Genomic DNA, 23,818 nt, shown 5'->3' with positions numbered 1-23,818 from the left:
ATTCTTCTACTTTAAATATATACTCTTTTGAAACTGCAGGTTGTAACAATAATCCTGCCAATGTTCTTTTCTGTTTACAATGTATCTGTAAATATTCAATAAACCATTTTCATTCTTTTATAAAAAGTTTGTTATCTGGGTTTTTTATTTTTCTGGTAAGTTTTGCCATTTCTGCATATTCCTTAAGTTTTCTGTATCCATTCTTCCTTTGCTGGGACTTCTACTTCTTTCCATTTTGGGGCAAGTAGCATTATTGTTGCTGTAGTAGCATACACGAACAAGTTTCTATACAGTTTAGGTAGTTCTGTCCCTATAATTCCCAAAAACAAAGCTTCTGGGCTTTTATAAACATTATTTTAAACATCCTTTTCTATTCATGATATATCATTTCCCAGTAAGCTTTAACCTTACTACAAGAGCACCACATGATAAAAAGAACCTTCTTCCTCTTTATATTTTCAACATTTATTTGATTTAGATTTATACATGTTTACCATTTTTGCCAATGGTTAGATACCATTGATAGTTTATTTTCATATAGTTTTCTCTTAAACCATAACATGCTGTAAATTTTACATCCACATTCCACAATCGTTCCCATGCTTCCATGTCTGTATTATGACCAATTTCTATTGCCCAATGTATCATTGGGGATTTTACTTCCTCATCCTTTGTCTCCCATTCCAATAATATTTTATACATTATAGACAGCACTTTTACATTCCATTCCAACAGGTCTCTCTCCAGTTGTGATACTTGTTCCCCAGACACTTGTAGCCTATCTTTCTGAAATACTGCATTCAAATGATGATATTGTATCCTTGTTGTTAGTTTTCCTGATAATTCCTTATTTTTTATAAATTTATACTTTCCTCCCACTTGTTTTAATAATTTTTTGTAAGTGGTCCACCATTCTATAATATTGTAATCCTTTTATGTGAACCGCCCTGAGACCTCTGGGTATAGGGTGGTATATAAATTCAATTATTATTTATAATAATAATATTCTTTTTCTTTACCTCTATAATTTCCAACATTGAGAGCCAAAGAGGTTCCCCTCTAATAAATGCTTCTATTTATCCCATATTCTATACAACTCCCCCCCCAATTATATGATTTATAAATCCTTTATGTACTTTCACCTTTTCATACCATAATGAAGCGTGCCAACCAAAAATATTATCATGGCCTTCTAAGTCTAGAATATGTGAATTCTCTAATGTTCTCCATTCCTTCAACCAAGAAAGTCAGGATGCTTCCATTTTGTATCATTGCAGCAAATGACCAATGGTCCAACAGCAGAGGAAGCTTTTATAAATAAATGAATGAACTAAATCCAACTCCCCTCTTTGTATCAGTTCAGCAAGAGGCCATCAATGGGTCCAAGAGTAGAGGAAGCAGAGGAAGCTTTTATAAATAAATAAATACATGGTCTTTATAAATGAAAAGTGGAGCAATAGACTGGGTGGGATTGGCTCCCATTGGTCAGCCTGCACAGCGCCAAACCTCTTTCCTCACCACACTGTTCTGGAAAGTTGCAGTGACCCTCCGGTTGGGAGGATGCCATTGCAGTGTCGTGCCAGCCAGCCCCTCCTGCATCGTTGTGCCGCCCCTTTTAATTATCCCCAATAAAGTCCTCAGGGAGGGAAGAGGCACAATGATTTTGTGTGGGAGGGCAGGCAAACTCCTATGCACGCCTTCCCTTGGGAGGAGAAGATAGGCAAATTCACACCCACCAACGCGTATCCACACCCTGTGTGAGGAACAACAGTGTCTTTCAGGAATCCAGGATAGCTGCAATGTCTTACTGGATCATTAAGCTATTTCTTTTCTTCTCAACTGAGAATTATATGGGTTGGCCTAGGGTGTTCTTCTCCACATGGCATAGATTGTTCTCCTATAAAAGCCACCAGCGTTGGCCAAAGCGAAGTCCTTGTCTCTGTGCCTCTGAGTTTAAGGGAAATGGCGTTTGGTGAAACTCTGTGGATGCTGATATTATATACAACTATTTTCATTCATTTCTTGCTGTTAGTGTGGGGAGTTTCTTATCGTCTTACCAGGACCCACCTGCCTCGAGGACTGTCCTATCGCCCAATAATGCTGCTTCACGATTTCTCAGTGGGATATGGATTGGCACTAGTAAGTATATTTTACATATATCATGGGGATGAAGACACCTCTATAAAAGGGGCTGCAACCCTTTAGAGTCAATAAAATAATTTAGAATAATTCTTTTAAAAAATGCTAATTAATTTGAAAATATTGAAACCAATCTGATACCCATTCTTGAATTTCTTCTAACTTTTTCATTTTACATGCATTACCAGAAAAACACAGTATGTCTCTATAAGTACCCCAATTCTCTTGAATGTTTAATTTCCTTAGTGCACTGGCTTCAATAGGAGATCATCATAAAAGTGATTTCCGTTCAAGTAAATTTTGATATCTGGCCAAAAAAAATTTATTTCCCACCCTCTGCTGCCCACTACTTTCTTTCTCTTATAAAAGAAAATCACCAAGCTGCTTTATTGCTTCCAGTACCTTAACCACATTTTCATCAGGTTTGAAGACTCACTTGGAGGCTTCGTATATCATTTTCTCTAGTATCCCCACACAACACTTCTAAAACCAAAATAAACAATAATGGTGAAAGTAGACAACCTTCTCTTGTTTCCTTGCCAATAATGTATTTTTCTTATAAAATTCTGTTTACTGTTTGCAAATCGCTCTGTATATAATGTATTGATTCCTCTCAAAATTTCTCCCTGAACCCCATTTTATCTAGTAATTCCCACCCCCAACTCCAAGAAGCATTACACTGGGTAACAATTTTTTACTTTTTGAATGTTGTCTAGATTTCTACAACTGATTTAGGGTATTTTTGCAATGCTGAATCAGGAAATAGCATCCGTTTCTCTCCATCAGGTCAGGTTTACTGTAAACTGAATGGTGGGCATTGATAAAGGTAAGTATACGTAAATTGCATGTTGCTTCACCGTTTTTCAAGCTTCAGGGCTTGAATTTCCGTTTCTTGGAACTCCTGGAATGCTCAGCGGCAGGGAGGTCTCTCTTCAGAGTCCAACAGTAGTCAGCCATCATGACTGCGTCCCAGCGACGCTTATACCTGGTCTCCATCTCTTTCATGTCCTGATGGAATCTCTCCCCCTGCTCGTCACCCATTGAACCAGGAAACTGGTCCATATGTGAAAATAGGTAGTGCATCTTGACGCTCATGTTGCAGCCCAGGTTTCTGAAAGCGGTCAGCATATTGTTGACAAGTTCTGCGTAGCTTCTGGCCTTATTGTTGCCAAGAAAGTTCTTCACTACCAGAACAAATGCCTTCCACGCTTCCAGGTCCACTTCATTCATTGACTTTCCGAACTCTGAATCTCTGATGAGCTGTCTGAGGACCGTCAAAGATGCCAGCTTCCAACTTCTCCATGGTCAATCCTGGAAAAGCCTGGCACAAGTAAGTGAAGCAGTCACCATCCTTGTCCAGAGCCTTGGTGAACTGCTTGATTAAGCCAAGCTTGATGTGCAGCGGTGGGAAGAGTACTCTGTCTCTGTCCACCAGAGGGTCATTGATGACGTTCCTTTCTTTGCAAGGCACCAAATCCTCCCACACAGGCCAGTACTTCTTTGTATAATGCTGAGCACGCTCCCTACTATCCCACATGCACAGAAAACATGGGTACTTGGTGAAGCCAGACTGTTGTCCCAACAAAAAGTTCACCATCTTCAGGTCAACACAAATAAACCACTTATGCTGATCATAACCAATTTTCTCCAGCACATACTTCACCGCTTCATAGTTCTCCTTCAGTGAACTCGAGCGAGCCAGGAGTATAGAGGCAAACTGGTTGCCGTTGTGTAGCAGAACACATTTCAGTGATCGCTTGCTGCTGTCAATGAACAGTCTCCAATCTTTGGGTTCGTACTGTGGCACTCCAAGCTTGAGCGGAAGCTGCGCACTAATCTTCATCACTAATGTCAGGAAGTTAGGCACTGAAGATAGGCACTGGAATTTCATTACAAAGAGCTACAGGACGACGTGCTGATTGAAGATCAGGATACTTGAGGCTGCTCCGCTTCTTTCTGTTGATCCCAGTCACATCAACAGTGCACCAATTTATGGAAGATTTCGAGGTTTTATGACTTCAAACTGATCCCTTTTCGACATAATTACCCAGAACCTGAATACTTCTTGTCATTAAAATAATCATTTCCAATCAAAACAATTATTCGACATGGCATTTTACCCCCACCAACTTCTTCTAAAATGCTCCAGACAAACGTACATGTGAACAAAAACGTAAAAAAACGACATGTGGCCATAGCTCAAAAACTTGACCTGATTGAGCAAAACCAATGTGATTTTTGGATTAAGCGCATCAGATTCGTCCTAAATCAACTAAAAAAATGCAAACAACAAATTTGTTGTTGACTAGTGAATTATCAAACGCTTTCTCTGCATCTAGAAAAACAATGGGTAATTATCTTTTAACTGCCTCATCGGCAGAAATGCTGTCTGGTCTTCGTGTATTAAGTTTCCTAACACTTGTTTGAGTCTTCTTGCTAATATTGCCGCAATCCATTTATAATTACAATTAAGCAAAGTAATAGGTCTATAATTATTGACTTGGGCTGGGTCATGATCTTGTTTTGCTATCAATGTGATATTGGCATACTAATAATAATACCAATTTTATTATTTGTATCCCGCCCATCTGGTTGGCTTTACCCAGCCACTCTTTTTTTTTAAAAAAATATTTTTATTAATTTTCACATAATAAACAACATAACATTAAACACAAACAAGACAAACAAAACAAATTAACACATAAAATGACTTCCCCAAACCTCCCCCTCGCTGCACCCTTAGTTTTAAAATAACAGTTTTTGGCAATCCTTCGTTCCAATTCAAAGCTCCTTTCCCTCGAATTTTCTCATATTTCAAATTTTACAGCTGTAATTCTATATCTCATACCTCTTGACATCTCAACATTCCAAAATTTTACAATAATTCTTAAGATAAACTTTAAATTTTCTCCAGTCCTCCTCCACCGTCTCTCTCCTCTGGTCACGGATTCTGCCGGTCATCTCAGCCAGTCCCATAAATTCTGTCACCTTGGTTTGCCATTCTTCCAGAGTAGGTAATTCTTGAGTCTTCCAATACTTTGCTAGTAGAATTCTTGCCGCCGTGGTTGCATACATGAAGAATGTTCTGTCTTCCCTTGGTACCATTTGGCCGACCATACCCAAGAGAAAAGCCTCCGGTTTCTTAGCAAATGTTTGCTTAAGGATTTTCTTAATTTCATTATAGATCATCTCCCAGTAGGCTTTAATCTTTGGGCAGGTCCACCAAAGGTGGTAAAAAGTTCCTTCACATTCATTACATTTCCAGCAACTGTTATTGGGCAAGTGATATATCTTTGCAAGCCTGGTTGGGGTCATGTACCACCTGTAGATCATTTTCATTATATTCTCTTTTAGGGCACTACATGCCGTAAATTTAATTCCTGTGGTCCATAGCCGTTCCCAGTCTGCAAACATAATATCATGACCAATGTCTTGTGCCTATTTAATCATTGCTGATTTTACTGTTTCGTCCTGCGTATTCCACTTCAGCAGCAAACTATACATCCTAGACAGATTCTTAGTATTGGGTTCCAATAACTCTGTTTCTAACTTCGACCTCTCCTTCTGAAATCCTACTTTCCTGTCTTGCTTAAATGTCTCATTAATCTGTTGATAATGTAACCAATCTCGAACTTTGGGTTTTAATTTCTCCATACTTTGTAACTTAAGCTTTTCACCGTCATACTCTAAAATTTCACCATATTTTGGCCAATCTGAATCCATATTGAGTTTTTTTACCTCTTTGGCTTCTAGGGGTGACAACCACCTGGGGGTCTTACTCTCCAACAAATCTTTATAGCGATTCCATACATTAAATAATGCTTTCCTGACAATGTGGTTTTTAAAGCCTCTATGTACCTTTACCTTGTCATACCATAAATATGCATGCCAGCCAAAGTTGTTGTCATATCCTTCTAGGTCTAAGATGTCCGTGTTCTCAAGAAGTAGCCATTGTTTCAGCCAGCAGAAAGCTGCTGCCTCATAGTAAAGTCTTAAGTCCGGCAGGGCAAAGCCCCCTCTGTCCTTTGCGTCAGTTAAAATTTTAAATTTTATTCTGGGCTTTTTGCCCTGCCAGACAAAATTTGATATATCTTTCTGCCACCTCTTGAAACAGTCCATCTTATCCAAAATTTGCAATGTTTGAAACAAAAACAACAATCTCGGCAATACATTCATCTTAATGACAGCAATTCGGCCTAACAAGGAAAATCTTAACCTAGACCATATGTCAAGATCTTTCTTCACTTCCAACCAACATTTCTCATAATTATCTTTAAATAAATTCACATTTTTAGATGTTAGATTCACCCCCAGATATTTAACTTTTTTTGTTATTTCCAGACCAGTTTCCCTTTGAAAGTTCTCTTTTTCCTCCAACGTCAAATTTTTCCCTAGCACCTTCGTCTTTTGCTTATTTAACTTAAAACCTGCCACTTGACCAAATATTTCAATAAGTTCTAGAACTCTTTTTGTACTGGCTTCGGGTTGTTGCAAAGTCAAAACTAGATCATCTGCAAATGCCCTCAACTTATAATTCTTTGTTCCCAGTCGTATTCCTTCCACCTGCTGGTCCCTTCTAATCATGTTCAACAGTACCTCCAGGGCTGATATAAACAATAGAGGGGACATTGGGCATCCCTGTCGTGTCCCTTTTTCTATTGGGATTTCGTCCATAACCATACCATTCACAATTAGTTTAGCTCTTTGTTCAGAGTATATAGCACCTATACCGTTTTCGAAATTTTGGCCTACCCCCATCCCTTGGAGATTCCTCTTCATAAAACTCCAACAGATGTTGTCAAAGGCTTTCTCCGCATCCACAAAAATCAAAACTGCTTTTCTGTTTATGTCAGTCTCCAACAGCTCCAAAATGTCTATAATGTTCCTCACATTATCTGACATATATCTCCCTGGGAGAAAGCCTGTTTGATCTTTATGAATCTCCTCTTGTAACACTTTTTAAAATCTTTTTGCTAAGATGTCTGCAAATATTTTATAATCCACATTTAAAAGTGAAATAGGGCGGTAGTTCTTAACTTGATGTTTCTCAGTTTCTGTCTTCGGTATAAGTGAAATGAATGCTTCTTTCCACGATTCGGGAGCCTTTTTCCCCTCCAAAATTTGGTTACAAACTTCTTTCAATGGTTGTATCAGCCATTCCTTCAACGCTTTATAATATCTCGCAGTCAGCCCATCTGGTCCTGGTGATTTCCCTAGTTGCATGTTTTGGATGGCACCCTCTATTTCTTGATCTGTAATTTTCTCATTTAAGATCCTCCTGTTCTTTTCCGAAATCTTTGGCAGTCCATACTTTTTAACAAAATCTTCAATCTCTTGTTCCTTTTTTGGCCCTTGGGCATATAGTTTCTTAAAAAAACTTTGAAAGCAATTGCTAATCTCATTTGGTTTATTAATAAATTTACCATCCACTTTGAGAGATGTTACCGTATTCAGCTTCTGTCTCTTTTTCAGTTGCCATGACAGGAGTTTCCCACATTTATCTGCTGATTCAAATGTTTTTTGTCTCATTTGTTTTATTTTCCATTCTATCTCCTCATTCACCAATTCCATATATTGAGTTTGGTAATACTTTATTTCCCTTAAGATCTCTTGAGATTTGGGTTTAGACCTCAATTTCTTCTCTCCTTCTTTCATTTGCTTCCAAATTTTTCCCTTCTTCTCATTCTGTTGTTTCCTCTTTATGGAATTTTGCTGAATCAGGAAACCTCGCATCACGGCCTTGCTTGCGTCCCATACTATCCTTCTCTCGACATCTGATCTTAAGTTTATCTCGAAGTAGTCTTTCAATGTCTTTTGGGCATTTTTATAGATTATTTCATCTTTAAACAGGGTGTCATTCATTCTCCATCTGAAGGTTCCAGCAGTTGTCAGTTTCATTTCCATCTTTACTGCATTGTGGTCTGAACATGTTTTTGGGCAAATTTCTGTTTTTTTAACCCTTGGTGCCAGATTGCTAGAGATCCATATTTGGTCAATCCTAGTCCATGTCATATTTGCTTCGGAGAAGAAGGTCCCCTCTCTTTCCAGAGGGTTCCTTGTTCTCCAGATGTCAATCAAGTCCATGGTATCAGTCAGTTCGAAAAAAGTCTTCGGCAGTCTCCCATTTTTTGAGATTATTTGCCTTTGTGCTTTATCCATATTTGTGGAGACTACTCCGTTCATATCGCCCATCAATACTATTTTAGAGTCCATAAAGTCCATTAAAGTCTCATGCAACTTCTTGAAGAACTCGGCCTTCCCCTCGTTTGGTGCATAAACTCCTACAATCAGGATTTTTTCTCCATAAATTTGAATTTCCACTGCCAGAAATCTTCCTTGTTCATCTTTAAAAATCAGTTTAGGTTCCAATTTTTCTTTCACATAAATCACCACTCCTCTTTTCTTGACTTTATCTGAAGAAATGAATTCCAATCCTAGACTTTTGTTGATCAACAATTTTCTGTTTATCCTGGCGATATGGGTTTCTTGCAAACATATTATGTCCAAATTTTCTTTTTTTAATATGTGAAACACCTGTCTCCTTTTTCGGGGATGATTTAGACCATTGCAGTTCCAGCTCAAAAGTTGCAGAGACATTTTTGTTATTGGGCTGCTTTTCCACCGACTGCTCCAAGTTCTTGTTCCTCGTCTGTAGGTGCTGGGGCTAATCCAAATGAGAGATTTGCTATATCCGGTATTTCTCTCTCACTTACAGTTCCTTTTTCAAAGTCCTCAAAATTTCTTTCCAAAAATTGGTCTTTATCTTGAGTTGTTTTGATCTTAATTTTCTTCCCTTTGAAGTTGAAAGACAATCCTTGTGGGTACTCCCACCTAAATGGGATATTGTGTTTTTTCAGCAAATCCGCCAAGGTCTTAAATTGGGACCTCACCTCTAGAAAGTGCTTAGGAATATCCTTGAAGATCTGTATTTGGGAATTCTTGACAATCAAGGCCTTCTGGTAGTGTAGATTCAGTATTTTGTCCCTTTCTTCCTTAGATCTTAGACTGATTAGGCAATCCCTTGGTTTTTTACCTTGTTTTCTTCCAATCCGGAAGGCCGAGGTGATTACCAATTCATCTTCTTCCCCTCCTAATTCATCAATCCAGAATTCTTGAAACTTGTCTGTGAGAAATTCTCCCAAGTTGCCCTCTTCCTCCTCTGGTACTGATCTCAGTTTCAGATTTTTATTTTTCCTCTCTAGTTCCATAAAGGCCAAAGCTGCATCATGTTCGTGAACTTTCTTTGCAATGGGTACAAATTTTCCCTTAGTGTCCTCAGCCGTGCACCTTGCGCTCTCAGCTATTTTCCTCGTTTCTGAGTTTTCTTGCACAAGGCGGTTTATAGATTCTGTGTTATTTGCTATTGCTGTCGTGTTCAGGTCAAGTCTTGTTGTTAGCTCTGTCAGCTTCCTAGAGTTGTCTGTCAGTTTTCTGGAATTCTCTGTAGATTGCTTAGTTAATGCTTCTAAAGATTTATTTATTCTAAGCAGTGCTTGTGTCATAGATTCCATTGATGCGATTGTTCCCTTTTCCTGTGCAGCTGCAGCTCCTGCAGCCTCTTCTTTGGGTCTGCTTTTGAGTCTGTTTTGCTTTGCTTCTTGTTGTTATCTCATCCAGTGGAGTGCTCATAACTCAAGGTCGTTCCCACAGGAATGTTACAAGTGGAAAATCCCACTTGACACAATGCAGCTGTCACTCTCTTTTAAGCCTCTAGAGGGACGAATTGTATCCCAACACAGGCAACAGCAATAACAAACAGAAAATAGTTAGTCTAGTAGCCAATGCAAAGTTCCGTAGGTAAAAGTCCAGCCAAAAGCCCTATTTGTTACAATTTGTTACAGTTTAAAATACTGTGAGTCTCACTGACTTTAATCCCGTTACTTTGTTTCCGTCAAATTTAGCCTTTACATCTAGCAACTTTTTGACAGTTCTCTCCCAGGCGCTTGTCTCTCCAGCAGCCTGCCCAGAGGTTTCGGCGGCGGAGGGCTTCGCTTCTAATCCCTTTCCTCTGGCAGATTAAAGTTGTTTCTTTCCCTCCTTCCGCCCCCTTCCCCTGCCTGTCAGGGGGGAAAGTCTCTTCAGATGTCAAAGGTTCGGTACTACTTTAAAGAAGAATGTTCCCTTTAAAAACAGCTTGATTTTTCCTTGCCCAATCGGTCGTGCAGCTTCGGGTAGGCTGACTTCCTTATTTTCTGCCTTTCCCGTTTTCGGCCGGATTTTCTTAAATTACTTTAAAAGTCCCGTTCTTTTTGTTTCGCCAATCTTACTCACGGGTTTAGTTGCCAATCAGTTATTTTCAGGAAGGAATCGGCGCTCTCCGTCAATGGCGACGCGGCTTCACTCCGTAAGCTGGGTTGCGATCCTCAGCACCGCGCTCACACCCGGTGCCGCTCCGGAGCCTTTAAAAAGGCTCCTTTACGATACCGGGGGGCGCAAAGGTGCCCACCGAATCTCCTTGCTCACAGGCTTCAGCGCCTGTGATTTTAGGGGTCCCCCGCTCGCCGTAGCGGGTCAGACCCGAACTCACGGAGCAGTCTCGCCTCGGAGCTCGAGGCTAAGACCGCCATTAGACGCTGGCGCCGACCGGAAGTCCTTACCCAGCCACTCTGGGTGGCTTACAGCATATATAAGCATAATAAAACATCAAACATTAACAAACAGAATATCTTATACAGACTAAACCAATATAAATCAATATAAAATAATAATAATAATACCCAAATTAAAATAGCTGCCAATCCCAAGAAAACATTTAACCGACCCCAACCCAACAAAAACAAAACAGGGAACTAAAATTAAAGATTTTAAAACTTTTTAGCCAGTTGCCACATCCCAAGAGTTGTTCCAGCAATGCCCTTCTGACCTCCCAGCATCCCCTTAAGTATTAAAAAATTTTAGGTGGAAAAATATCTAATGCTAATTATGCATGCTAAATGTTTTGTTTTAAACAGGTAGGAATTCTGGAAAAAATGGGCATCTGCCATAGATATTCCATAATCAGGGCCATGTGCCTATTCATTCCAATAATGAAGGACTCCAAACTGATCATAAAGGACCTGGTTTTTGATGGGGTGCCTGTGAGGCTGTACTGGCCCAAGACATCACCTGCTGGGAACAGGAAAGGAATCATCTTTCTTCATGGAGGTGCTGCGGTGGCTGGAAGCATCCGTAAGTTCTGTGAAATGTGTTTGAAATGGTAGAACCTCTATTTACAACCGTCACCACTCGCAGAAATTCTAAGTTGCGACCATGGCAAACCCGGAAGTAACTGGCGGGTTTGCTGCCGTTCACACCTGCAGAGAAGCGGGCAATTGTCGTCTGTGCCTGCGCACAATGGCGCATCTCCCAGCGACCCGTTTCGCCATAAGGACAGTGTGGCGATCACACAGGGCCCCCGGACGTTTCACGGTCTATTGACCCTGTGCCACCACTGCGGTTGCTTTCTTTGCTGCCACCACCCCACTTCTCACTGGGACACACGGAATCCAGACAGTTGTTAACATAAACAAATAATCAAGTTTATTTTTAAGAGCAGGAACAAGCATGTGGTTGCAGTTTATTTTCCTCTGGTCAGTTTCCTAATCTTAGTTCCTACAACTTCAAACTGAATTATTCCCAACTATCTATCTAACTCCCTAACAATTCCTCTCACTCTCTCACAATACAACTCAACCCCCACTGCGTATTCCACCCTCTTCTTTCTCCCACACCCAAGCCTCAACTCCCAACTGACAAACCTCAACTCCCAAACCTCAACCATCAACCCCCAGACCTCAACTGACTTTTCAAAACCTCCCACTCTATCTTTTACTCCCCCCTCACTGGCCAATCATTCTCACACCCATTGGCATTCTCACTGGCCAATCACCTCACACCCATTTTAACCCTTTCCTTGACACATCCTAGGGGGCAAACGCCACATTCCTCCCCCCTTAAGAAGATTGACTCAGGAGGGATAACTTAACCTAGTGATCAATCAGCAGTACATTTTTATGGCAAATAAACATTTCCTAACCTGTCATTTCACCCTTCACATCACATCTAACATTTGCACATCAAATACTGTGTTCTGGTAAAATATATATATACACAAAAACCTGTTACATGTTAGGTATTCAGTTAACTTTCAGCTGCAGGTCTTCTGGACAAAGCATCTGTGATGCTATTCAGGGTCCCTTTCACATTTTTAATCATAAAATTAAAGTCTTGCAGTGATAGGGCCCACCTCAACAACTTACTGTTGGTCTTCATTGTCCTCAACCACAACAAGGGTGAATGGTCAGTACATAAAGTAAAAGTTCGGCCCCAGGTGTACGGCTTCAGCTATTCAGGATTTTGTTCACCAATCACTGAAAAGTTGCTGGCGCATTCTTTAAGCCAAAGGGCATTACTTTAAATTCAAACAACCCTAAAGGACTTCTGAACGTAGTTTTCTCCTGGTCCTTAGGGTCCATTTCTACTTGATAGTACCCCTTTGTTAAGTCTAGGCAGGTGATGTAATGACACTGGCCTATAGCTTCGTTCAGGTCATCTAAACACGGCATTGGAAATGCATCCGCTTTAGTGACATGGTTCAGCTTCCTATAATCTAGGCAAAATCTAATAGCTCCATCAGGTTTGTCTAATAACACTATGGGTGCTGCCCAGGGACTTTCCGAAGTGGTTATAATCCCTGCCTTCAGCATTGCCCTTATCTCATTGCCACCTTTCCCCACATACTTTCCAGTTATTCTATGTGGGTTGACAATAATTGGCTTAGCATCTCCAGTGTCGATATGATGTACAACTCCCATGTGTGCACCAACAATGCTATTATGGGCTTGTTGCAAAATCTTTTCTCTATAGGTATGAGGGATTACGAACTGTCTTTTCACTTCTTCACACACACACCCCGCATGGTGGGTCAAGGACTTCTCGATATAAAAGGCCCTTGCTCAAACAAAACCGTTCTGGGCACTCAGGAGTTAACGACCTCTCCGACTCGGCTGCCTCAAAGAACTTTTGTAACTCAGTATCTTCTTTTTGCTTTTTGGCAAAACTTGAGGTTTGACTTTTAGTCAAAGGAAATAAAAAGGTGTCTTTTCTTTCCTCACACTGATCATTCCCTTGCTGTACTTCAGCATTGTCTGCCTCTGCTACTGTATCCACCCCCTCAGGTTTAGGTGACTGTGGGCTCCCTTTTGCTCTGGTAACTATGAAAGTACTCTGCACATGTTCTAAAATGTCCCAACCAATGAGCACAGGGGCGGGAATTTCTTCTGACAGGGCTACCTGCCACTTCCCTGCCCAGTTTTTGAATCTGACATCTATTTCCGCCACCTTTAGGATTTCTGCTTGTTTCGAAATTCCTTTTAATTTCATTCCTTTTCCTGGAATTATGGCATCATCCCTGATTATATCCGGGTGGACTATGGTGACTTGCGATCCCATGTCCTTTAACCCGAGATATCTTTTTCTGTCTATCCAGATATACTCCCAGCGTTCTTTAACAAGAGATTATCTTGTTGAATCACATAACAGTGCAGGACTTTGGCCTCTACTTGCTCAGCAGACTCAGGCCTAGTTGGCATGTCTGTTTCCTTGACAACCTGGCTAGTTGGGCTTAGCTCCACAGACTGGATACAATATGTCTGTTTCTGTGTGGTACTATAACTAGATGTTTCTTTTCCTGTTTTACAATCAAAACGTTTATGACCTAATTTGCCACATCTCCAGCATGAAATGTCTTTGGGTCCTGCATAACTTGTTTTATTTACTTTTCCCTCAGTAAACTCTGTATGGGTGTGTGCCTTCTCATGTGGGCTTCCCGATGAGGGGCTGCCTCTCTTATCGGTTTCTGAGGTAAACTTTCCTTTGGTTTGCTGAAAGTTATTCTTGTTTATTTACCAATATCTCCCACCAAATTTTGGCCCATCAAATCCATGGTCTCAGATTTCATTTATTTTATCGGCTAAACCCGCTGCTTCCTCTATTGTCTTGGGGTTCCTTTCTTTTATCAGGTACTTCAATTGGCCATTTATTGTGTCGTAAAATTGCTCCTACGCCATCACTTCTCTAATCTTAGGTACTGTGTCTGCATTCTCTTGCTCTAACCATCTTGTGAGGTAAGTTTTTATCTTTGCCCTCATCTGCGCATAGGTTTCCGCCCTCACCTTTGTTACACTTCTAAATTTTTTCCTCAACTGCTCTGAGGTAATCCCAAAGCGTGTGTATACTAACTGCTTGTACACCTCAAAATTTCGGGATTGTTCCTCAGTCATTTGAGCATATAATTCGGCTAGAGGACCGCTTATTCTAGCTCTCAAGATCATCATTTTATCTTCCTCTTTTACTTGAAAATCGTGACAGGCTCTCTCGAAGGCTATTAGAAATGCTTCTGAGCTATTCCTATCTCTAAATTCAGGAAAGCGTTTTAAATCTATCTTCATTTGATTCTGCCCATCGGTGTTATTACTATTATTACTATTTTCTAATACCATTAGTTCCAACCGTCTCATCTCTAACTCAGACTGCTGCTGTTCCCTTTCCTGCTCAGCCCTCAATTTTTCTTTTTCCAATTCTTTCTCAAGCCTATTTTTATCAAGCTCTAATTTCAAGTTATATTCTTGTACTGATTTCCACTTTTCAAAATCCTCTGAAAACTGTGGAACTTCTGCTTCAGGTGGGGTTTTAGTCATCTCTTCTATTCTGGTTTCTTCCCCCTGGGGATTCCCATTCTCTTCTCCAGAGCTTTCATGTTGGTTTTCTTGGGTGGCATTATGGTTGAGTCAGTATTTTGCACTAATTAAATAAGAGACTTTTACTCTCAGCACTGTTCCTCCCGGCTTGGCTTTCCAAGAACCCGGTCCCCAAAGTATAGCTTTAGGTGTTTTCCTCTAACCTTTCAAGCTTAATTCCTCTGATCCTGAGCCTAAGCCTCCGCCAGAACAGTCTTTTGAGATCTCTTGCTCTTATTGTTATCTCGGCCAAAAGGCAATCTGGGGTTTATCCTCAATCACACCCTCAGGCCAGGTAATCTCTTCACAGGTTTTACCCTTCCCCTCTCCAGGTCTATTGTTTCCCCTCACAGGTACTTAGACTTATCGAATCCCGCTGCTGTCGCCAATTTTGTGGCAGCAGGTTCGGTTGTTATCCCACCGCTGCACCACCAATTTTGTGGCAATCACACATGTTCCCCGGACATTTCACAGTCTATTGACCCTGTGCCACCACTGCGGTTGCTTTCTTCGCTGCCACCACCCCACTTCTCACGGGGACACACGGAGTCCAGACAGTTGTTAACATAAACAAAAAATTAAGATTATTTTTAAGAGCAGGAACAAGCATGTGGTTGCAGTTTATTTTCCTCTTGTCAGTTTCCTAATATAATTTCCTACAACTTCAAACTGAATTATTCCCAACTATCTATCTAACTCCCTAACAATTCCTCTCACTCTCTCACAATACAACTCAACCCCCACTGCGTATTCCACCCTCTTCCTTCTCCAACACCCAAGCCTCAACTCCCAACTGACAAACCTCAACTCCCAACTCCCAAACCTCAACCATCAACCCCTAGACCTCAACTGACTTTTCAAAACCTCCCACTCTATCTTTTACTCCCCCCTCGCATTCTCACTGGCCAATCACCTCACACCCATTTTAACCCTTTCCTTGACACATCCTAGGGGGCAAATGCCACAGACGGGCCTCCAGAACGGATTGTGGTCGCGAGTAGAGGTTCGCCTGTATTGTTAGAAGACAATTTGTCATTGTAATTTAATGTAAAGATCCTGAAATGTTTGCCGTGGACGGGGGTGGGGTGGGGGTGATTTGTGCAGCCTATACATGGTTGTTGTTGTTTTCTACAATGAAGTAGCATATATATTTTATGAAATAATAATAATAATAATAATAATAATAATAATAATAATAATAATAATAATAATAATAATAATATATTTATACCCCGCCCATCTGGCTGGGTTTCCTTACCTACTCTGGGCGGCTTCCAATAAAATATTAAAATACAATAGTCCTTCAGATATTAAAAGCTTCCCTAAACAGCGCTATCTTCAGATGTCTTCTAAAAATCTGGTAGGTGTTTTTTTTCTTTTGACATCTGGTGGGAGGGTATTCCAAAGGGTGGGCACTACTACAGAGAAGGCCCTCTGCCTGGTTCCCTGTAACTTCACTACTTGCAGTGAGGGAACTGCAAGAAGGCCCTCGGCGCTGGACCTCAGTGTCCAGGCAGAACTACAGGGGTGGAGACGCTCCTTCGGGTATACTGGACGGAGGCCGTTAAGGGCTTTAAAGGTCAACACCAACACTTTGAATTGTGCTCGGAAACGTACTGGGAGCCAATGTAGGTCTTTCAACACTGGTGTTATGTGGTCCCGGCGGCCACTCCCAGTCACCAGTCTAGCTGCCGCATTCTGGATTATTGTAGTTTCCGGGTCACCTTGAAAGGTAGCCCCACGTAGAGCGCATTGCCGTAGTCCAAGCAGGAGATAACTAGAGCATGCACCACTCTGGCGAGACAGTCTGCGGGCAGGTAGGGTCTCAGCCTGCATTCCATATGGAGCTGGTAAACAGTTGCCCTGGACGCAGAATTGACCTGTGCCTCCATGGACATTAAAAACAGACATTTATGACACAGCAATATTAGTCATATCCAGTCCTTTTTTTCTAGAAAGAGAGGTGCCAGTACTCACCATGAAATTGTTAAGTACCACACATTTATACAACAACAACAAAGAGGTGCCGGTCCTGCATACCCTTGTGTACCCCCTGGGGGGAAAAGCATTGGTCATATCTGTTAATTTCAACAGGTTTACTTTCAGTAGGACTAACTCACAGTGGATTCAACTCACAGTGCTTTCAATGTGAAGGACCAAGGAAATTTGTAATGGATTGTAATAAATAATTGCTCACAGCAGGCAGTGTGTGATGTGTTTCCTCCCCCCTAGGAACCTCTGAAATGATCTGCCGTTCCATTGCCCACCAAACTGACTCAGTGGTTATGTGTGCTGAGTAAGTATCTTCTTGCTTGTTGTAGCAGAAAAAAGAGTATTTCCCCTCAGTTTCTAACCCTTCCACATGAGCCCAGAAAAAAGCTGATTTTGCCAACATAGTGGATTTGCCAACCTTTAGAATGGGTGTTCACCTTTGTATTTTGATTTTTATGCCTTTGGACCCAATCCCTCTGGCTTTAATGATAAGAAGAGCTCTTCTGGATCAGGCCATTAAACTACTTTTACAGAAAACCACCACATCAACCCATAAAAAGCCATTAGGATTCTTCTCCTAAGGCAAAATGGCCCTGTGGTTGAGAGGGAAAGTGCAGCTGGAGTGAAGGTGAACTTCTCTTTGGCAAATAAGCTCAAGCTGTTCCCAACTGTCCCGTCAGCCACACTTACCATCCAGTGAGAGCAGTGGTACATTGGGCAATGGGAGAAGTGTCATTTGCGAGGACTTCAGAGCCCTTTACAAGGCAAGCCTTCCTGACAATAATGAACATCATCTCTCCCTATGGCTGCCCTCACTGCCAAAATGCACCTTTGGTGCATGATTGAAGCCTCCTGGCCAAGGTGGGTGAACTGGAGATCTTGGCTTTAAGGCCGTATGGTTTAAAGTGGGCAGAAAGAGTGGGAAGCACTGATCTCAGGAAGGCATGGTGGGACATACTGGAGGTGATTCAGAACTGGGGTTGTTTTTCTGAGATGGAAAATGAAATCAAGGAAACATTCAAAATGTAGAAGTTGGTTATATTAGGCATGTCGTGTGGAATGTGTCCTGGGGAAACGTGTTTGTCGCTCTCTCTGAACTCTAGAACATGTGGACATTCAATGAAGCTGAATGCTAGAAGATTCAGATAAAAGAAAGAACTTATCCATACAGTGCAAAGTTAAACTATGGAACTAATTCCCACAGAAAGCAGAGATAGCTTCCAATGTGGATGGCTTTGAAAAGGGATTAAATAATTGGGCAGAGTATAAGGCTACCAGTGGCTCCTAGCTATGCTGGCTATAGTCTGCCTCTATGGTCGGAATCAGATTTGACCAGCGGCCACTGAGAATGGGATGCCGAACTAGTATTATATTTGGGTGCAGAGCATCAGGCACAGGGGCTGAATGCTGCACTCTGGGCCACTTCATTTCCCTCTGACCCCAGACCCCACCCCTGAACCAATACCACTCCTTTGCAAAATCCTTGTGTGGCATCTGACTAGTGTGAATGTGTCTTGCTTGCTTGGTTGGAGGGTAGAGAAAGGTGTGTGGCTGTGTGTAGGAACCAACCTACTTGTCCAGTGGGAAAGTTTGCATTTGCTTTCCATTTTGCTCTCTGGTCCCACCCACAGCTGACATGTGGCCCCCAGGAAGGTTGCATAGAAAGGAATGTGGCCCTAGGGGTGCCACCCTTGATATATATGCCATTGCAGGAAAATGCTGCAAAGTGTATGATGTGTTATGTACTGAAGTTCTCACCCTGGGCCAGCAGGGGGATACTGTAGATAGTTATGCAAATGAAGGATCAAAAGTGACTTTCAGTGATTGGATAGTTTGTATTCAAATGAAGGATTGAAAGTGACGTTCAGTGATCGGCTTGTTACAGAAAATGGTTATTGTTGCATTCTAGTGGAGCTCTATATAAGCAGGCTGACCGAGCTCCTCTGTTCAGTTCTGTTCCAGCTTACAAATAAAGAGCTGCTTTGGAAGAATCGCTGTGTCGTCTGATATGTTTGCCCACGACTTAACATGATGAATGCTGATGACATCTTGCCTTCTCTTTAGGTATCGCTTAGCTCCTGAGCATCCGTATCCAGTCCCTGTACTGGACAGTTTAACTGCTGTAATATACTTTCTGAAGAATGCAAAGGAATATGGAGTGGACGCCAGCCGCATTGCCATTGCTGGGGAGAGTAGTGGAGGCACTTTTACTGCAGCCATTTGCCAAGAACTGGTGACCAGAGAGGACCTCCCCAGAGTGCGAGCTCAGGTCCTCATTTACCCATTCCTCCAAGGAATGGACTTCAATCTGCCATCCTATCAGCAAAACCATTCAGTTCCTCCTATGTTCCGGAAAAGAACTGTCAAAGTTGGTTTGACATATCTCACTGGGAAGACAATGAATGTAGATGGAGTTCTGAAAGGCGCCCATGTCCCTCCTGATTTGAGAGAGAAATACCAAAAATGGATAAGTGCTGATAACATTCCGGAAGAATTTAAAGCTAGGGGCTATGTTCCTGTAGAACCTGCTCCATTTTCAGAAGAACTTTATGAACAAGTTAAAAGAGGTTATGAGACAATGTTTGCCCCCCTTCTAGCAGAGGATGACATAATCCGCCAGCTCCCGGAGGCTTTCATTCTAACCTGTGAATATGATGGATTCCGGGACGATGGGCTGTTGTACAAGAAGCGGCTAGAGGACAATGGTGTGCCAGTGACATGGTATCATGTTCAAGATGGATACCACGGAATAATGGCCTTGGCTGGTTGGGGGCCACTTGCATTCCGGAACACACAGAAATCTTTGCAGAGTGTAATACAGTTCTTAAAAGGTTTATAGAAATGAATGACCTTGTAGGAGTGCAAATATCCAGAGTGTGGGGTCAGGTGGAACTACTATGAGGTATTATAAAATATACATCAAGCCATTGTGTCCACGATGAATGCATTGTGTTGATTGGGTTTAATTCATTGACAATAATTTCTGATCAAAACCCACAACCCTCTGCATCTCTGGCCATTTCCTCTACTGCCCATCTCTCTTGCTTGACAAGTCACTTACACAGCCCAGTTTCTTCTCAGGCATCCTGAGTCATCAAAGACAGTGGGCAGTTTCTTTGATGTAGCTTTTCTGATGTTAATCTTAGGATGTCAATCTTATGGCCAGGGAACAGATCTCACCTGAAGGTTATAATGATCGCTGTCTTCCTGGCCATCCTCCTTATCATGTATATTGCTTGTTTATGACCTCAGGGGTTGCCAAATGTACTCCTTTGTAGTTCTGTTTTGTTTATCCCAGAAATATGTGTGCTTAATTAGTTTTGGTAGTTTAACTTTGTCCCCATATGGGGTTTATTGAAATGCTCAGAGGAAATCTGATTGGTTCTTAGGAACACTCTGTAAAACTTCTTTTGTGAATAAAAGGACCTGGGCCGAGGGGTGGAGGCACACAGAGATTATTATACGCACCCTTCCCAGAGTTTGCTGGTTCAAGCCTCTGTGTATTCTTATTAATCAGAGTTCAATCCTTCCTTTACTTTGAGAACACCTCAGGTGGTGCCAGTGGCGTAGCGTGGGGGGTGCAGGGGGGCTGGCCACACCGGGCGCAACATCTGGGGGTTAGGGGGCGCAAATCCATGGGTTGGGGGGTGCAAATCCATGGGTTAGGGGGCGCAAATTACTTGCCTTGCCCCGGGGGCTGACAACCCACGCTACGCCACTGAGTGGTGCTCCAGGTGAGGCAAACCTAAAAGGGAACCATGTGAGGCTTGGGGGGGGGGGAACCTCAGCGTGTGAGGCAAAGCTAAAAAGAAAACCTCAGCATTTGAGGCACAGCAAAAGGAAACCTCAGCGAAAGGAAACCTCCAGGATTGGACTCTCCTCGGAGCTAGCAACCTGCTATCCCTTGGTCGCGGTGGATCATATCCTGCAAAACGATACCCGGACTTAGGATCTCATTTGCTCGGAACGAGCCCCAAAGACGCGCGCCTATTACCCTTCAGGTAAGATCATGGGAAGCAAGCTTTCACATGTGCAGGAAAAGCATAGGAATAATTTATTATTTTTGCTAGCTCAGGAAGGGCATGATAAGCATCTAGCACCCCAGTAGAAAAATTGTTGTTAGAGATTTATAGACTGTGCCCCTGGTTTCCAGAGGGGGGTACTTATGACATTAAGAAATGGAATGAGCTGGGAGATGCACTCCATAGACATCCTGAGGCATCTGTACAAGTTTTGCACACCTGGCATTTGTGTAGAGACGCAGTTGGAAAGCTCTCTAACCCTTTGCTCCAGCCACCAGCTGTGAATGCTCCCACATTGCTGCAACCCCTAGCTGCTTTTTAAAATATCATAATATTGTTCCCTCCATCTCAGCCTCTAGATTTCCAGCCTCCCTCCTCTGAGGTCATGGCAAAGGTAATTCCATTGGCACCTTCCTTTGCCAAAGATTTGCCTGGGTCAAATGTAAATTCCATGCCACCTTCTTTTGTGGACCAATGCCTGCAAGGGGCTCAGACCACAGTGCAAAAATTGACTATTCCAATTATGGCAGAAGGAAGCAGTGAAGAAAAAACAGCTGACACCTTACCATTATTAGCAGTCTCTCCTGTTGTTCAGAATGCACAGGAACAGAGAGCCCATGAATCATTGCCCTTTGCAGTTTTTAAAAAATTGAAGCGAAGTGTGACAGAAAATGGCTTGCATGGTATTCTTGATGGGCTAAGAGCAGCCAGTACTTTAATTCCAAACCTTGATGCCTCTGAAGTTTCAATGAAACAATTGGCTTACGAAAATGAAAATGCTGATGTACCAGAAGCCAGAAACAGATGTTGCTCAAATGAGTAAGCCTTGCCAGAATATTGACACCGAGACTCACAAATCTAGCTCCTAGCAGCAGCTTTGTCTCCTTCAGTGCATCCTGCTAAAGACAGGCAATGCCACAATGGATGGCCTTCCAGCCTGAGTTTAAATGGGAAAACAAAGACTGTTGTGCCAGCTGATTGTCAGTCTTTTACTGAAGCTAAATTAGCAGAGCCACCTATTGCTTCTAACACACAGTCTCTTGTGACAAATCTGCGCCATGCCGCTAAGGGCAGTGCTGGTTTGAATCTAATGACAGCAGAACTTGCTACTTTTCAGTTCCAGTTCCGTATGGTGGTGTATACAATTAAGACATAGCACACAGGTCTGATTCCACCTCAGACAGTGAGACTCATTCTTAATCGCTTTTTGCAGACTGTTTTTTCTCCTTTCTTCCCTGACTTAAAATTCCTAATGAATTTATTTTACAGCAGTTGCAGAGTTTTGGGGTCACTTCATACGTGTGATTCTTTTAATGCAATGCTTTCACCTACAGGACTACTTTTCCCCCAGACACTGCTGACAGAATAGTGATTTTAGAGTGGCTACACTCTGAATTGCCTAACACTGGATTTGATATTGCTGCTTATTATTTGCTTTTTTCTAAACAGGATCACGAGTCCCTAATGAGTTCTTTTCTTTCCTAGCTGTTTACATTTACTGATTAACTTGGGATAGTTTATTTTAACCCTCCTAAAGATTCACGCCTAGTTTAATTCAAGAGGTACCCTGAAAATTGGTTTCTGTCCAATACAGGTTCCTATTCAACACCTCTAGAGTGTTTTAATGTATAAGGATTCTGAAAATAACTAGCATTTTTTTTTCCAGCTAATCAGAAAACTGACAGAGACCAGCCTACACTTCCACTGCATTTTGTGATTTTTGTGTGAAGTGGGATATCTTTTTATCACATTTGGCTAATTCCTATCTTTCTCCTATGCTAGATTATAATCTACTCTTTGATCTTGACACTGAAATATCTCTTAATGCATAGAACTATGCCTTTCTATGCTACTCACATTTTGCTCCCATACAGAATTCAAGGATTTCAGAAGGAAATCAACATGCTGATTCTGCTCTGAAATCCTTCTGTCCATTATTTTCTAATCCAATTGACAGCCATGCATTTTTACACCAGGGAGCTAAGCAGCTGATTTTAAACTATTTTTTCATTCCTCTGACACAAGCTAAGGATATTGTTGATGGATGTCCTTCCTGAGCTTTAACTTCTGTTAACTTTACCTTAAATTAACTGTTTCCTTTCCTAATAAATTTTCTCCTATGGATCGCCATTGTAGGGAAGAGGTACCTCTGGAATGCCCTCTAGTGATGTACCAGCAGCTCCCCAACCCGAAGTGAGAGGAATCTGTTCCTTTGCTTACCTAGGGGCCGGGATGCCCTACTGTTCTTGCTTCACCTTGTGGGTGGTGGGAGTCGTGTCGCGACAGTCTTTCTTCAATAAAGACCAAGCCTACAGGCTGCTGATTTGCTTCAAATTGCTCTGGTTGGTGTCTTGATTTTACCCAAGGGAGCCCTCGGATTTTCCGGTAACATCCTTCAGGAATGTCTGATACAGAAACACATGCAGGAAGATTATGAGGACACAATGCCTCTCCTCTCTTAAGCTTCTCTGTACACAATAAATAAAAAATAAAAATAAAAATGGTGAGATGTAGGAGTGCAAATATCCAGAGATGTAGTGATCAGGTGGGATTGCTATGAGGAATTATAACAGATATAGAGTAAGCCATCTGTGTCAGCAATGAAAGCATTGCGTTGACTGGGTTTAAACTATTTTGAAATGATTCTTGATCAATCTACACCCCTGCATCCCTGTTCCATTCCTCTCTTCCTCACATGTCATGTACACAGCAGTTGCTTCGCCAGGCAGGCATCCTGGGCCATAAAGACAGTGGGCAAGTTCCTTTGAAGTAGTTTTTTATATAATCTTAATTAATCTTGGGATGTTAATCTTAGGGCCTGGAAATAGTTTCACAGGAAGGTGATAATCATAGAATCATAGAGTTGGAAGAGACCACAAGGGCCATCGAGTCCAACCCCCTGCCAAGCAGGATGATGATGCCTATCTCCTTGCCATCCTTCCATCCTCT

The 23,818-nt window shown here is 41.8% G+C and overlaps 1 protein-coding gene across 1 annotated transcript; it reads left to right on the top strand.

Annotated features, from left to right (window-relative positions):
* The first annotated feature begins 1,860 nt into the window (after positions 1-1,860).
* Positions 1,861-19,693, top strand: LOC309359030 (arylacetamide deacetylase-like 4). The gene is made up of 4 exons (XM_081892461.1): positions 1,861-2,139; positions 11,091-11,307; positions 17,088-17,151; positions 18,912-19,693. Exons 1-4 carry the CDS (start codon positions 1,963-1,965, stop codon positions 19,684-19,686), a joined length of 1,233 nt encoding a protein of 410 aa, XP_081748587.1. The 5' UTR covers positions 1,861-1,962; the 3' UTR covers positions 19,687-19,693.
* The last annotated feature ends 4,125 nt before the right edge of the window (positions 19,694-23,818 follow it).

The sequence above is a fragment of the Podarcis melisellensis genome (assembly GCF_964234715.1).
Source record: "Podarcis melisellensis genome assembly, chromosome: 16".
In the NCBI taxonomy this organism is placed as follows: Eukaryota; Metazoa; Chordata; class Lepidosauria; order Squamata; family Lacertidae; genus Podarcis; species Podarcis melisellensis.
This window is presented reverse-complemented; position numbering and strand designations above follow the sequence as displayed.

Coding starts and splice junctions, on each gene's coding strand:
- LOC309359030 (XM_081892461.1), top strand. CDS start 1,963: ATGGCGTTTGGTGAAACTCTGTGGATGCTGATATTATATACAACTATT. Junction 11,308..17,087: donor TGCGGTGGCTGGAAGCATCC/GTAAGTTCTGTG, acceptor CCTCCCCCCTAG/GAACCTCTGAAATGATCTGC. Junction 17,152..18,911: donor TCAGTGGTTATGTGTGCTGA/GTAAGTATCTTC, acceptor CCTTCTCTTTAG/GTATCGCTTAGCTCCTGAGC.